The sequence below is a fragment of the Podarcis pityusensis genome (genome assembly GCF_964106645.2).
Source record: "Podarcis pityusensis genome assembly, chromosome: 15".
In the NCBI taxonomy this organism is placed as follows: Eukaryota; Metazoa; Chordata; class Lepidosauria; order Squamata; family Lacertidae; genus Podarcis; species Podarcis pityusensis.
Window position 1 is genome coordinate 8,156,775 of NC_138040.1, and position 14,780 is coordinate 8,171,554.

General features: G+C 47.1%; 1 protein-coding gene across 4 annotated transcripts in view; it reads right to left on the minus strand.

Annotated features, from left to right (window-relative positions):
- Positions 1 to 14,780, minus strand: part of AKAP1 (A-kinase anchoring protein 1) — a 42,416-nt gene that overhangs the window by 2,836 nt on the left and 24,800 nt on the right. For all 4 annotated transcript variants that reach the window (XM_080982885.1, XM_080982884.1, XM_080982883.1 and 1 more), the window contains 9 exons: positions 11,393 to 13,058; positions 9,125 to 9,258; positions 8,069 to 8,195; positions 6,710 to 6,837; positions 5,228 to 5,405; positions 2,853 to 3,003; positions 2,518 to 2,585; positions 1,123 to 1,196; positions 431 to 496 (listed from right to left, as the gene is read on the minus strand). In XM_080982885.1, coding sequence (XP_080839011.1) covers positions 431 to 496; positions 1,123 to 1,196; positions 2,518 to 2,585; positions 2,853 to 3,003; positions 5,228 to 5,405; positions 6,710 to 6,837; positions 8,069 to 8,195; positions 9,125 to 9,258; positions 11,393 to 13,034 — 2,568 coding nt within the window. In that variant the 5' untranslated portion in view covers positions 13,035 to 13,058. The remainder of the gene's footprint in view (positions 1 to 430; positions 497 to 1,122; positions 1,197 to 2,517; positions 2,586 to 2,852; positions 3,004 to 5,227; positions 5,406 to 6,709; positions 6,838 to 8,068; positions 8,196 to 9,124; positions 9,259 to 11,392; positions 13,059 to 14,780) is intronic.

The following is a 14,780-nucleotide window of genomic DNA, read 5'->3' on the forward strand; positions in this document are numbered from 1 at the left end:
AAGGCGTGTTCACATGCAGATTTACTGAAATATCCATCCTTTATTCTGATCCCCTAGCCCAGGCACCCCCAAACTTGGCCCTCCAGATGTTTTTGGCCTACAACTTCCACCATCCTTACCTAACAGGACCAGTGGTCAGGGATGATGGCAACTGCAGTCCCAAAACAGCTGGAGGGCTGAGTTTGGGGATGCCTGCGCCTAGCCTATGAAATGGCAATGCATTGGATTTGAGCAGGGATACCCAACATGGTGCCCTCAATACGTTGCTCAGCTGAAATCTCCACCGTCCCCAATCACAGGTTACGCTGACTGGGGCTGATGAGAAACATCGGGAGGGCACCATGTTGGCTCTGCTGGAGTAGTTTTAATTCCTGGGCCCATTTATACACCAAAGATCCTGTCCTGGTGCTCTATTTAGTAGCATAAATACCTCTTCTCCCATCATGCTCCACAGCTGTATTAGGGGCAAGCCCGTTGCACTGTCATAATTTGTCACCTGGAATCAGAGATGTCTATTAATGCCTAGCAAGACAGGAGCAGTAGCAGCAGAGAGTGCACAATTATCCTCCAGACATATTCTGGTACGTTGCAACATGCCTAAAGACAGCGGAAGTGATCTTTCCAGTTTTACACTAGCAATGTCACCAAAATCTGCAATTACCTGGCTCAGTATACAAATCTGCCTGGCTTGGAATGGCCAATGTATTACAAGTTCAGTATGCTTTTTGTCTTCAAACATTATTCTGTGGCTCCGAATGGAGCATGAGCAGCAGTGGCTGGCAGCCCCTGGTGGGGTGGCTGTAGCCGAGGAGGTCATGTAAGTGGGACCGATAAGGTCACATGGTGGTAAAAATGGGCAGAGCCAAGTTGTTCTGGTTTTCTTGGCAAAGATGAGGAGAGTAAGGCATTGCAGCTGCGTAAGTACTTAGCCTAACTAAGCTGAAAAGTGTCTAACCTTGTTTTAAGAAACGGTCATTGCTGCCATGATTTTTAGTGCTGTTCAGAAGTAAGCCCCACTACATTCCAAGGGGATGGCTCCCAGGTAGGACTAGAGCCTTGTGTCAAGTTTCTCACAACAAAAGGCAGCACTAAACAATAAAAGCTCACAGCCATGACACATACCTGTGCAAGCAAAGGTGTACCTCTGGTCATTTCACTAACAGCTGTGTCCGCCTCAGATGAAAAGTGATCGTCATCTTTCAGGAAAGAAGGAAAGGAAGGAAGGAGTGTTACTCTTAAGGTAGCACCATTTTACTGTATATCTGAAAGCTGCTCCAACACACACAAGAGATCCTGCTTGCATGGAGAAAGCTAGCACATCAGTGATGTAATATGAAAGCACAGCATGGGAGGTGCCACATTGGGGTGAAGGAGGACAACCCCTCCCCAAACAATATCACCCCCACTTCCATCACTGGACTCCTATCATTAACATGTACTTTAATTCTTCTTTCAGATACCTTAACATGCGGGACATATAGTATCTAAATTTTGGTAATAAGAAGGAAATAAAAAAATTACTGGCTTGACTGTATGGTCAAGAGGCATCCTGTTCCTTGATTCTTAACATTACACCTGCCTGCCTGAGACGCTATTTTGGTTGGTGGGCCTGTCTTAATGTGATTTCAAAGAACTTTGGTTTTCACACAAACCCATCACGGAATTGCCAAGTTTGATCTATCTACCTCTTGCCTTTGTGCTCACACACACACAGCCCCACAAATAGCAGAACACAATCTGGTGTAACTTTTAAATGAAAACTGAAAACTTCTATGCCAGCAAAGTTATGCAGGCCATTAAGAAAACAACTTTCTGTAACAGTTAGTGGACAATTTGCAACTTCAACTTTTTTTACATGGTTTCTATTGTACAACCTCCGTAAACCATGTTGGTGCATGAAAAAAAACACAATGAAACAACAGTGTATAAATATTTAGATATGGTAATTCTCCACAAAATGGAAGGAGTAGTGCTTCCCCCTCAAAAGGTGCAGTCTACCTTTGACTGCGCCATTCCACCCACCTTTGTTTTTGCAAAATTGGTCTGCTACTGCAGCTGTACATGCAGTAATCCAGCATGATGGAAGAGACCAAGTTATGTTTGAAAACAGCCACTATCCAGTCCCTAACCTTTCACAGGAAGAGTTCAGGTCATGCAAGGGGGGCCAGGGAGAACTTGGGAATATTCTCCCATGGTTTCACTGAAGAGGGTCCCAATTACAGACACTACTAAGGCATGACTCTGATTAACTTTGAAGGCACAGCCTAATCCTACTGGCTTTAACCTCCGTAAACAGCCCCCTCTCTGCAAGAACGCAACATGAGCTGGAAGTAGAGCCTGAGTAGGCTCTACTGTTTTGCTGTTAACTGCTGTTCTTACGCAGTTTGAATGGTGGGTCCTCCCCAAAAACCCTCCACCTCATCTCACACCCCTAGACACGAACCGTGCCACTTACACAGGCACAAATACAAGTCCTAAAGGTAAAAGGAAAAATCTGCCACCAATGACTGACATTACCTGGAAGTGGCACTACGTTGTCCAAGAGGACCTCTGCTCCTTGGAAAGGTAGTGTTACAAAGTCAGACCTTAAAAAAAAAAAAAAAAGCAAGGTGAGAGATTGCCAGAAAACAAGAACTCAACCAATAAACTATCACAGCTTGTTAGGGGCAGCAACAGAAGTGTGTGGCTTGAGGACTTGAGTGCTGAACAGGTTGAAAAGCTAAGGGCCGCCTTCTCTGTGTATCACACCTTCATCCCCATTTTTACAGGACAACTTTTCCCTCTCCTTAATGATGGGAAGGGACAGGCACCCGCTACCTGCCATTTCTGAGGGCAGTTCTTGGGCCGCTCACCTGATCTGCCTGAGTGTGTCAATCTTGACTCTCTCGTATCCACCATAGTCCACGTATCTGATCTCCACTTCAGTGGTGTCTTTGAAGTAGCCAATTACTTGCGCTCGCCACCAGGCCCCTTCCATGCCTGGCGCAGCACAGACAACACCAACTGCAAAGCACAAGAGTTGGAAAGAAAGGATCAAATGTGAGATCACACACCAGCTTTTCTTTTTTTATAGAGAATAAACTATATTAGGGTTTATAAAAAGAACTACAAGGCTTAATATCAGATATCTTTTTTTAATCCAAACTAAGACATTAATGACATGACCCGGAAGCTGTACACCGGCTCCCTTGGCCAATAAAGCGAGATGAGCGCCGCAACCCCAGAGTCGGCCACGACTGGACCTAATGGTCAGGGGTCCCTTTACCTTAAGACATTAATCTAAATAAGATATAAACGGAGGGGCGGGGGAGAAAGAAATAACAAAACAGGATATAGAAAAGGTATTAAAAGGGAGAGAAAGAAAAGAGTTCAGAAACTAAAGAACTTCCAATTCTTCATTTTTCCACTATATATAAACAATATTCACTTCAACCACTCCAATATAACACCCAAAAACACCACTCTCTATAAACAAGCATTATCTTCAATAATGGCATCTAAGTGTCATTATTTCTCTTTTTCATGCAAAAAGTCTTTGAGAGTTTCCAACTTCCTGTTCAGTGCAAAAGCCTCATCATGTTCCCCAGCAATCACTCACCCACTTTGAACCTTTACAGTTTAAGCACTCAAAGATAAGGTTGCTGTTACTCTCTTTTAGGAGCAAACCGAAAACTGGGAGAATGACTCTCATGCTATTCGGTGCTAAAGGTAGAATCTAAAGTGAAGACTGAAATTAACTTGGCACCTTAGCCATTGGTTTGACTTTCTCCTACGTTTGCATCACCTGAAGAGACAGCCTGAATACACTTCTGACAGCACTGGCACTTTAATAATAAAACCACTATCAATTCTTCATTCCATCATAGGCCATAAGTGGCAGGTTTATCTCTGAGTGGCTGGTGACTATATTATAGAGAACTGACTGACTTGTTTGTGATCCAAAATGCTGCTCAGTTCACCTGAAATGGCTTCTAGAACTCTGGGAAGGGCCTTAGCTCAGGGTGTAGAGCAAGTTTTCCCAAACTTGAGTATCCAGCTGTTTTTGGACAACTCCCATCATCCCTAGCTAGTGGGACCAATGGTCAGGCATGATGGGAACTGTAGTCCAAAAACATCTGGAGACCCAAGTTTGGGAAACATCAGTGTAGAGCATGTGCTTTGCATGCAGAACGTCCCAGAGTCAATCCCTAGCATCTCCCATGTAGGGCTGGAAGAGACTTCTGCCTGAAACCCTGGAGAGCTGCTGCTTATCAACATAGAGCTAAATAGACCACAGGTCTGATTCTATAAGATAACTTTCTGAATTGGATCAGATTATTATGTGTGTGTTGTATATTTTGTTGGTGAAAACCTCCTTGTGTATAGCAATATAGAAAGGTGGTATACCAAATAAAAGGAAAATTAAATGAAATATATAAAGCAGCTTCTTATGGCTGTAATTTCAGTTTAGAAAGAAAGAAAGAAAGAAAGAAAGAAAGAAAGAAAGAAAGAGACTTCTGTTTGCTCCCTTGGCACCCTGCTCCTCTGACATCAGAGCAGCTCAACTAATAGAACTGAGTCAGGACAGAGAGATTAGAATAGAGAGATTTAGCAAGCTGGGCTGTGGCAAGGAACATTTTAGGCATTCCCCAGCCTAAGGACTGTTAATTGTTTGTTCGGTATATGCAACACCAGCAGCAGCCTGGAGGAACTAAACTTGTGTTGCTTTAGTTAGCAAGCTTAACAGCCAAAATGAGGAATTAAGATGGAAAGAAAACAAGAGACAAGTGGGAGCATTTTGAAGAATATTTAAAGAAGAGTGGTCTTAAGGTTAACTGGCAAGTGGAATAAGCCTATGGGCAGCAGCAGACAAGACAAAGACAAGGAAAACAACAAACGGGGGAGAAAATAAAAGGAGATGTAGCAAATTAAAAATATGAAATAAGATAAATGGAAGGTAAGTCGCGAAGTGTAAGACTAAGGTATGATTTGTATAGATGTAATATGGAAAATGAATATAAATAAATAATAATAAAACAAACTTGGGTGCTTTTTTAAATTCTGCAAGACACAGGGGGGAGCAATGTTGTGCTGATCAAAGGCCTGGGAAACTACATGGGAAGAGCTGTGTTTGCTGGATCCCTTTCCACATCCAATGCAAGCGGCTTGTGCTAAGAGCCAGCGACGGTGGAAGTCAGGCAGATTCTACCAAAGGCATCCCAGAGACATCGAAAGGAGAAGCACTCACCCTCCACCGGTGTCGGCATGGTGGGAATACCCGGCTGGGAATAGCACAGGTACATCTGTTGGTCTAGACTACGGAGGACGTGGTAAGTGGGGTGCGTGTGCTGCTGCACAAACAAGTGTCCCGCGTTGATTTGGTTGACCACGATCACTTCCACCGTTACCCCATCTGGAAGCATGAGCTGTCAGAGAGAGAACATGTTTTTCCACTCAGGTAACATCTTGGATTATTGCAACGAGCACCGCCCCTGAAGATGGCTAGGGAACATCAGTTGCTCCACAATGCAGCCGCCATGTTAATGGCTGGGTTTCCCACTTAGGTCTCACGTAAAACCCCATTTTAAAACAGCGGCGCTGGTTGCCCATTCATTCCCAAACCCAATTCAATGTGTTCACGTTAATGTTTAAATCCCTAAATGACTCAGGCCCCCAATATCAGAAAGACCGCCCCCGTTCCTACAGGCTCTCTCAGGTGCTGAGATCGGCAAAGGGGGCCCTCATGATAGCCCCTCCATCCTCAGAATTTCTGTGTGTATGTGTGTGTGGCCAGGGAGAGGGCCACAGGTCCCCCATTCCTGCCCTAGGGGGCAAATATCTTCCATTCCTGCCCTTCAACTGCAAACCAAACATAAAATTTTAAAAGTGCCTTAAAAAAACCCACACAACTGTACAGATCTACCCACACCTACACAAAGCCTGTTATATATGAGGGAACACATTACACATTTTGAGAACCCTTGTCAGTGGACAAGGGGCGCCAGGCTAGTCCCCTAAATGTTCCTGGTAAATCAGAGCACTGAAGTGTTAGAAGTCTGGCGCCTCCTTCCCAAAACCTGGGAACCTTTTGCCCAGCTTAGGGAGGCGCAATGCTTGTGCACATTACATCGCCCTCACAAGCTGGCACCTCTGGCCCTAATTGTTCCACTACAAAAAAGATTCACTGCACGCCACTGCCCAGGAGTCTTAACTACAGAGACCTGCCGAAAAGGGACCCACATGATGCTGCAGCCCACCAACCAGTGAGTCTGACGCCTTCAGCAGCTGGTGTCTCATGCAGCTCTTTAAGGGATTTGCCATCTATCTTTCCGCAGGGTCTGCAAGACGGAGCTGTTCCACCAGACCTTTGAGCAGGATGCAGTTTGACTTACTTTCCTTTGTATAAAACAAGCCCAAAGGAGGCCCCCAACCCGCTCACAGGTCTTTGTATGATCAGTGGAAACAGTTGGCCCCAGCAAGTATTAACCACTCTCAATTCCAACCTGATAATTGCCACCTGCCCCGATTTTAACTTGTCTGAATTAATTTTAAGATGTATTTTAATTAATTGATGTCGGTTTTTATGCATAGTGTTGTTTTTATGATGTTAGCTGCTCTGAGCCCGGCCTCGGCCAGGGAGGGCGGGATACAAATAAATTATTATTATTATTATTATTATTATTCTTATTATTATTATGCCCCAAAGATATCCCACAGACCCTGCGCTTACCCAGGAGGTCATGGGGAGAGAATGGACTGGCAGCGGGGGAGGTGGTGGAGCATAGATATTGGTGAGGCTCAGGTCCTTGAACTTCTTGCCAATCAGGCTCAGGGCTTTGTCGACGTTTTGCTGAGAGCCTTTTGGGGGGCGGGGGGGGGGGTGAAGGAGAGAAAAAGAGGCAGATGCTTAGGAGGTTTCCAGAGACAAAGCAGGAGATCAAACTTGTCTGCATCTCTGTGAGGCAGGGTGATTAACTATGCTCGCCACAACAAGAGTGACTTGTTCAAGGCTGCACAGATAACAGCAGAACAGCTTCTGCCAGGCTAGGTGGACCAACCATGTGACATGTAAGGGTGTAAGAGGAGTCCTGGTGCATTGGGCCAAAGGCCCATCTAGCTCAGCACTCTGTTCTCACAATTGCCCAGCAGGTGGGGAAGAGCCATAGATCAGTGGTAGAGCTCTATGACACTTATTAGCTATGACTGCTTATTAGCAAGAAAAGGGTCTGCACAGACCTGGTGGAGTGTCAGGCCTAATGAACACAGGAACTCATCCCTGGTAGGTCTTACCCCCCTGGACCAGTCAATGAGACTGAAGGTCCCTGCCTCCCCACAGCTGACTATGTCTCCTCCTCCTCTCCAGGGTTTTTTCCAACGACCCAAGACTGCCCCTGCGTGCTCGTCTTTCCTCCTCCTGCTTCATGCCTCTTCTGGTTCTGGGAGACCAGGTGGGAAGGGAGCTTGTCGCAGCAGGACGGGGAGACACCTGTGACCCTTCAGCAGCCTGACTCATCTCTGCCTTTTGGCCTCCCTCATCCCACTCACCAGCTTCAGCTTCTACCTCTTGACTTCTCTCTGTCACCAACTCTCCTCACTCACTGAGCCCTGGTACCTCATTAGCTTCCGACACCTCCTCCTCCCCCCAGTCTTCTCCCTCTGACCACTCATTGTTGTCCCACCACCACTGCCTGAGTCCTGAACCTTCTTCCCTTGGGAGTTCCCCAGCTGGTTCCTCCCATCATTCCTCTGCATCCAACCAGGCCATGACACCTGGGAGGAAATCCTTGTCTGAAATCCTAAAGAGCAATTGCTAGTCAGTGTAGACAATGTTGAGCTAAGTGGACCGATGGCCCAAAAGGCAGCTTTCTATGTTCCTAGCTGTCCTCAAGGGAAGCCCCACAAGCAGAACCTGAGCGCAGCAGGCCTCTCCGCACCCGGGATTCCACCTGCAACTGGTGTGCAGAGGCATACTTCCTCCAACAGGGGACCCATGGAAAGGCAGCTCCCTAGACACAATCTCTTGGTTAGACACCCCGCTAGAGACCCAGCCAAACCACTCGCTTGGCCATCTGCCATCCCACCCACTCACCTTCTATATGGCAGATCTGGAAGTCCTGGGTGTAAGGTAGTGTGGAAATGTAGATTTTGGCACCGGACGTTTGTTTCAAGAAGCTCACGTACCTCCCCTGCTTCCCAATCAGCCGTCCGACTAAATGCTGCAGGGAACAAAAACAGCATGAAGGAACGTTCTGCACACAGAATGAAGCTGAAGTCGGTGGGTCCTGGCTGAACATTGTGAAAACCTTCTTGAAGTGGGCCCTGTTTGGGGTCTCCCTCACTGGAGGTCTCCAAGCAGACGTTGGAGAGCACCACCTGTCAGGCTGAAGCTCCATCTCAAAAGAGTTTGAGGAAGAGTCATAGCAGACAGAGCATCAGCTTTTCTGGTCCCAGGTCCATTCTCCAGCATCTCCAGGGACGGCTGGGAGAGCTGCTGCCAAGCCCATGTCAACAACGCTGAGCTAGATCAGATCAGATCCCTTCTGAGTTCTGAAGTCAGGAGAAATGACTTGCTGGGGGCTCTGTGCCAAGAGGGGTTACTTTTTCATCCTCTTTTTATTATTTTGACAAGCATTTGCTCTCTCAAGTTGCTTATGGTGTTTATGCTCTTTATGCTTAGCTGCATGCACCATCTTCTTACAACAAGTCAGCTACTCTTCCAAGCTTCTACACTAGCCAGGCCACTCCCCTCCAGGATGAGCTTCTTCAGGCTGCAGTAAGACACCCAAAGAAGCCCCTCACTACCACCCATCTACTTCTCTGTCTTTTTAAACCCCTTGAGCAAAACTGTCTCCAGGATTTCTCCTCCAACCTGCTCTCTTATGGGCCCTGAAAGCTCCCCCAAAATCCCAGTTGCTTGCACAAACGCCTCCATGTCTAAACACGCGTGCTCATCCACAAGTCCTCAGGGAGACAGGATTAATATGAAGATGTATTCAACAATTCCTGCTTGGCATGTCTTATATGTTTCCATTACGTCTGAATGATTCTGCATTGATACAGCCATGTGTAAATATAGTCAACACACTTTCAGGTATGAAGCAAAACTTTGGTTAGACCAGATTCTACCAGAAATGTGGGGCATTACCTTTGGTACCTCTATCTCCCAGATAACAAGCTCTGTCTTATTAGAATCTGCTCCGGTCTTCGAATTCTGGCAGCTGTCCTTATTTCTGAGGGCACAGCCAATGTCCACTGAATCCATGCTATTTACATCCGAACCTACAAAGAGAGATAAGTTCCGCAGCTCTGAGGCATGTTACAGAATCTTATACATAAATAAATAAGTTTGAAATATGAGGAAGTATTAAGAGCCGGGGCGAAACTGCACACCTAGCAGGAGTTCTGAAACAGGATCCTCCTTATTCTACAAAGCAGGGTGAGGGAAAGGGGGTCTTTCCATTCATGGCACACCATACATTTAAAGCACCTCTCCCCTCTACAACACACACACACACACACACACACACACACACACTATGGGAATTGTCTCCTTGTGTTGTATGCAGACAAGCCTACTCAGAATAGACCCAATGAAATTTATGGGCCTGGGTTAGCCATGTCCATTAATTTCAATGGGTCTACTCTTGAGTGGGGCTAGCACTGGATACAACCCTCTGCGAGAGGTAAGCTACAGCTCCCAGGATTCTTTGCAGGGGGTGGAATGTGCTTTAAATGTATAGCTTATGTATAGCCTGCGTCTTCCCACATGCATGCTCCTGAAAGTGAATGTTCAAGAACCCATAGGGCCCTTACAAATTTTCCACTTTGCTACTGAAAGAAACTCAGGTGAGGAATGATTTGGCATAGAGTCATGGAGGGGAAGACCCCCATCCCAAAACAGCCTGAGTCAGGGTGTTCATTGCCTTCAACAAACACAGCCATCAATACAGCATTAAACACTAGAAACCAAGGCTGAAGTTCTACACACATTTAGATAATGTGACCCTACTGCCTTCCTGATGCTTGTGGACTACAAATCCCATCAGCTGGGGCTGATGGGAGTTCGGTGGCCAACAATAGATAGAAGAAGGCTGCAGGCTAGCTGCCCCTTGTGTCTAAGAGAAAGGCAATATTGTGAGGGGTTTGCGTTGGTTCACAAAAAAAAACTCCTCTAAAGTCATCTTGAGTTTAAGGACTGTTCACGCTAACCCACCTTGATAATTCTAGTAAATCTAACATACACACATACTTTACAACAGAGTGAACAAGTTCTGCGGGGCCTCCTGAGCTGCCAGTTCCGTCTATAAATATAAATAAACACCATTCAGCAAAAGGGGACCTTTTAAGAATATATCTGGGTCCAGACCTCTACAAAAGATCTTGCAGATGAGGGGAGATGGAACACCTAACAATACGTTATCATCCTCATCATCAACAACAATAATAATAAAAACAATTAATTTACATACCGCTTAAAAGCCAAATGGAGCTTCTATGCAGTTTATAAGTACAAAACAAATCACACAGAAAATTAAAAAATAAACCCATGTCATTAAAATATGCTACTGAAAAAAAAAATCATCAAAACATGCATGGCTACACCCTCCGTGCTGGCTTTCTGCCCATTTCCAGGTCCAATTCAAAGTGCTGGTATTAACGTTTCAAAGCCCTGAACAGCTCAGGGCCAGGTTACTTGAAGGATCATATCCCTCCAGATATACCTGCCCAGACTTCAATATCATCTTCAAAGGCCTTTCTCCATATGCCCATACCAACCTGAGGCATGTAGGCGACTAATGAGGGGTGGGCCTTTTTGGTGGTAGCATCCTGGTTGTGAAGTGCCCTCCCCAGAGAAGCTTAAGAGTGTTTTAACAGTTTTAGAATGCTTTCATTCTGTTTTTAAATTGTGGACATGTCTGCCGTCCTGGGCTCCTTCAGAAGGGATATAGAGTCAACATGCATACATACATCAGGAAAGCACCATGACAGCTCCTCCGACAACACTGGTTCCACTTAAGTTATCGGGCCTAAGAATAACAACTGAAAGAGCCGAACTCCATTTTAAAGCCATTTAAGCTGCCTCTACATCTCACAATAGCAAACCTGACACATTCATGACAAGCTGAGAAAAGCAGGACTTTTGGGTGTGCCCCGAATCTGCTGCCAATACATTTCTAGAGTGACCCCAAAATTCTAGCGTTTATGTATTTTGAAGGAGAGAAAGCAAACCCTTACTTTTACACCCAGAGCAGCCCAGTGTAAGATGCTCATAGCTCTCCAAGGAAGCAGGACTCCGTTTTATTTACACAACCCTGGAATCTTTTGATGATGGGCAGTTAATGCTGCAAATAAATTTGGTGAAAAAACAAGAAACAGGACACTTGCAAGAAAACCGGGACACAGGAATCCTTACCCCCTGAGTTGTCTGCATCCGCTTCTGCCGACCACGGCTGGTCGTGCCTCCGATGGGGGCAGTCTTCCTTCAGCACTCCGTTGCTGTACGGCACTTTGTTCTCCGCTAGCGTAGGGGAGGAGGGAGGCTTTCTGCTGGACGCCAGCTTGTGTTCCGAGTCTTTGAGCGCGGGCATGTTCAGCAAATCCAGGCGCTGCCCCAAAGCGGGAGAGGAGGTGCTTTTCAAGAGGTCCTCCGCACTCGCCCCATCTTCCGAGGTGCAGGCGCTGCAGCCGGAATCTTCTGTCATCGTCTGAGCGTCTTCCAACTCATCCTCGTGGTTTGCGGCTGGGTCGCCGGCAGGCTGCTCAGCGCTTCTGGAGTCCCTGGAGAGGCCGTGGCTTGGGTTTCCCAAGAGGCCGTGCGTCAAGTGGCTTGAGTACATGGCGTGGCGGTTGACGTTCTCTTCCAGCAGGGGAGTCACCTCTACGGCCGCCGCCTTCTCAGCGACACAGCCGTGGCCCTTGCTGCACTCTGCTTGGCCGGCAGCTGCCACGGAGATCTTCTCAACCCGGCTGGCCATCTGAGAGATCCTATCCGACATGTCGCTGACCGACCCAGAAAGCACTTCCTCGGTGGCTGCCTGGATGACGTTGGAAATTATATGTATGGCAACCTGCTCAATCTTCTCGACTTCTTCTTTGTCTAAGCTGATGCCTCCCACCCTCGCTTTCTCCAAACTCCCCTTACAGCCAACATCTCCAAATCCATGGCGCTTCAACGTACTACCAGCGTTCGAACTGGACGTCTCTTCTTTCTGGGCCAATTCTGCGCTAGCAGGTTTGACGCATTTAGCCTCCGCTATCATCTCTGTGGCCGCTGCACCGGCACAGCCACCACCAATCTCTTCCTTTCCAGCGGCATCCACAGAGGGTTGAGAAACCGCATCATCTGCCACTTGGGAGCATGGGGCGGCCAAAGAACCCGCATCTGAGGAGGTGGCTGCTACAGAACAAAGGCCTTCTTTCAAAGGCTTCTCTGGTGCATCATCCTGGACCACCTCCTCCAAACCGCTATCCCCAGACTTCTCTAAACTAGAAGACTTCTCTAGCAGAGCTGCTGCCGTTGAGACTGGTGATGGCACCCGGTTTGCCACTCGAGTGGCTGCCAGTGGCCTCTCGATAGAAGCTTCACCAGCACAGGTACCGTCAGCTATCTGAGCGCCCGGAAGGGAAGGCTCCTGTGCGGGGGATCTAGGTACATCTTGGCACCCCGTCACTTCCAGTTTTTCACTGTCGTCCTGAACCCTGTTGGATTCAATGGTTGTTTTTACCGTGACAGGCCGGTCTCTTGGGGGGTCCCAGCGCCGAGCGCCACTTTCCAAAGGGGCCTGCAGGCTTGCCGAAGACTCGACGGTAAAGGCTGGTTCAGCAGGCTGCTTGGCTTCTGGGGGCAGGGGCGGCTGGCTGTTCAATGGCACCCCTTCTCTAGCGGAAGGCTCTTTCTTGGGGGAGCCTATCCTGTGTTCTTCTATGTTGGCCAAGTCTCGCCTGTCGTGATTGCTCGCACGCTCCTTTTTGCGTGAAGAAAACCACCACCACCCGATGAGTGCCAGCACTCCAGGGATGGCAAAGGGCAGCAAGGTGCGGAAGCGGAGCGCCATTTTGCAGATCCTCAGCGATTACACCTAGAGACAAAAAGAAACAAAAACACAGAGCGTCACGTTAAAGGCTTCAGTTTTCCTCGCACTGTTCTGAGAACATCTAAGCCAGCTGGCATGCTCCAGCATTCCTTGACCGCCATCGCTGACTATTGGCCACTCTGGCTGGAGATGATGGGAAGGACAACATCCAGGAAGTGCCAAGTTGGCAAAGGATTAGCTTTGGCAACATTAACAACTGAGCGGCTGAGCTTGCCCAGCATTCACCAAAACGCCACCAAAACCTTGTGGCCTTGCCATTATGAGAGGCTGTGTAGCCAGGATCACACCAACAGTGCTCAGAAACACTCAAGACTAGCCTGCAATCAGACATCCAAGCCGCAGAAGCTCAGAAGTCTAGTTTCTCCATCTTGAATAGCTCAAGATTTTTTTAAAAAATAAAGTTTCTAGTCCTCAAGGGCTACGAAAACACCCTTAGAGGGGGGGGGGCGATGCCTGCTAACATTTCAGAGGTACCTCTGGGGGCGCAAAGCAGGTTTTTTAGGAATTGGGAAGGGAGCGTGTTTTGATTTACAACTATGCAGAACCTTCTATGAAGACTTGGCTGTGAATATTCTAAGCATTTAAGATTCTTCCCTAGAAAGAGTTCAAAGGCAGCTCCTCGCATACAAAATAAGCCACATGATCAATACTTAAAAAAAAAAAATCCTAACAAGTAGTAAGCAACATGATAGAGGCCTACAAAATAACAATGGAAATAAAAATGGGTTGCAATGGGTCAGAGTGGCCCAGTCGGTTTAGCTGCTAGGCTTTGAAGGATCTAGGAGGCATATTTTGCCTAAAAGTGGGGAATGTTGGGTATTAAAGCAGAAACAGCCAACATACTGGCCTACGTAATATAGGAAGAGTCTGCTGGGTTAGGCCAATGGTCCAGCATCCTATTGTCACAGTGGCCAACCAGATGCCCCAAGGGGGAGCCCACAAGCACAAACCCAAGTGCAAGAGCCCTCTCCCCACCTGCGATTCCCAGCAACCAGTATTATCCAGAAGAATACTGCCTCCAACCATGGAGGTGAATGGACTATAACTCCCATCAGCCCCAGCTAGCATGGCCAAAGGCCAGAGATGTTGGGAATTGTAGTCCAACGGCTTCTGGAGGGCACCGCTGTATTAAGGAACCCTCTGCCTCCCCGCATAACTGAGCCCTGCTGAATGCTTGGACTACTACTTTCAAATCAAAGACAACATGCATCCCCACCTTTGACCATGAAATATGCACCATCAACATATGCAAGCACAGGAAATCACCCACCAGAAGAAAATCTGTGCTGCAAACACCTGGTTCGATATACTATGCTGGTCACTTTTCCATAATCTTCCTTCTCAAGTGCCCCCCCCCCCATGTTCTGCCCAGTAGCCCCTGATCTTCATTTTGACCTCAAGACCATAAAGATCACATGATGATTATTCGCTTTTGGTTTACAGGAGCAAAAATGTTTATAGTTGCAGATAAGGATCTCAAATACAGCAACATGCATCAGAGATGTTCGTCATAGATCCACAACAGAACAGAACAACACACACACACACAGTGCTTTTTGTTGCACTGAATGTTGTACAACAAACTGTACGGCACAAGAAAGGCTGAACAACGGGGGATGTGGTCTATCTGTTGTGCATCAGTTGCCATCTAAAATAAATTTGGAAATCCCTGCCTTCATGAGAATCAGGGCTAAATCCTACTCAGAG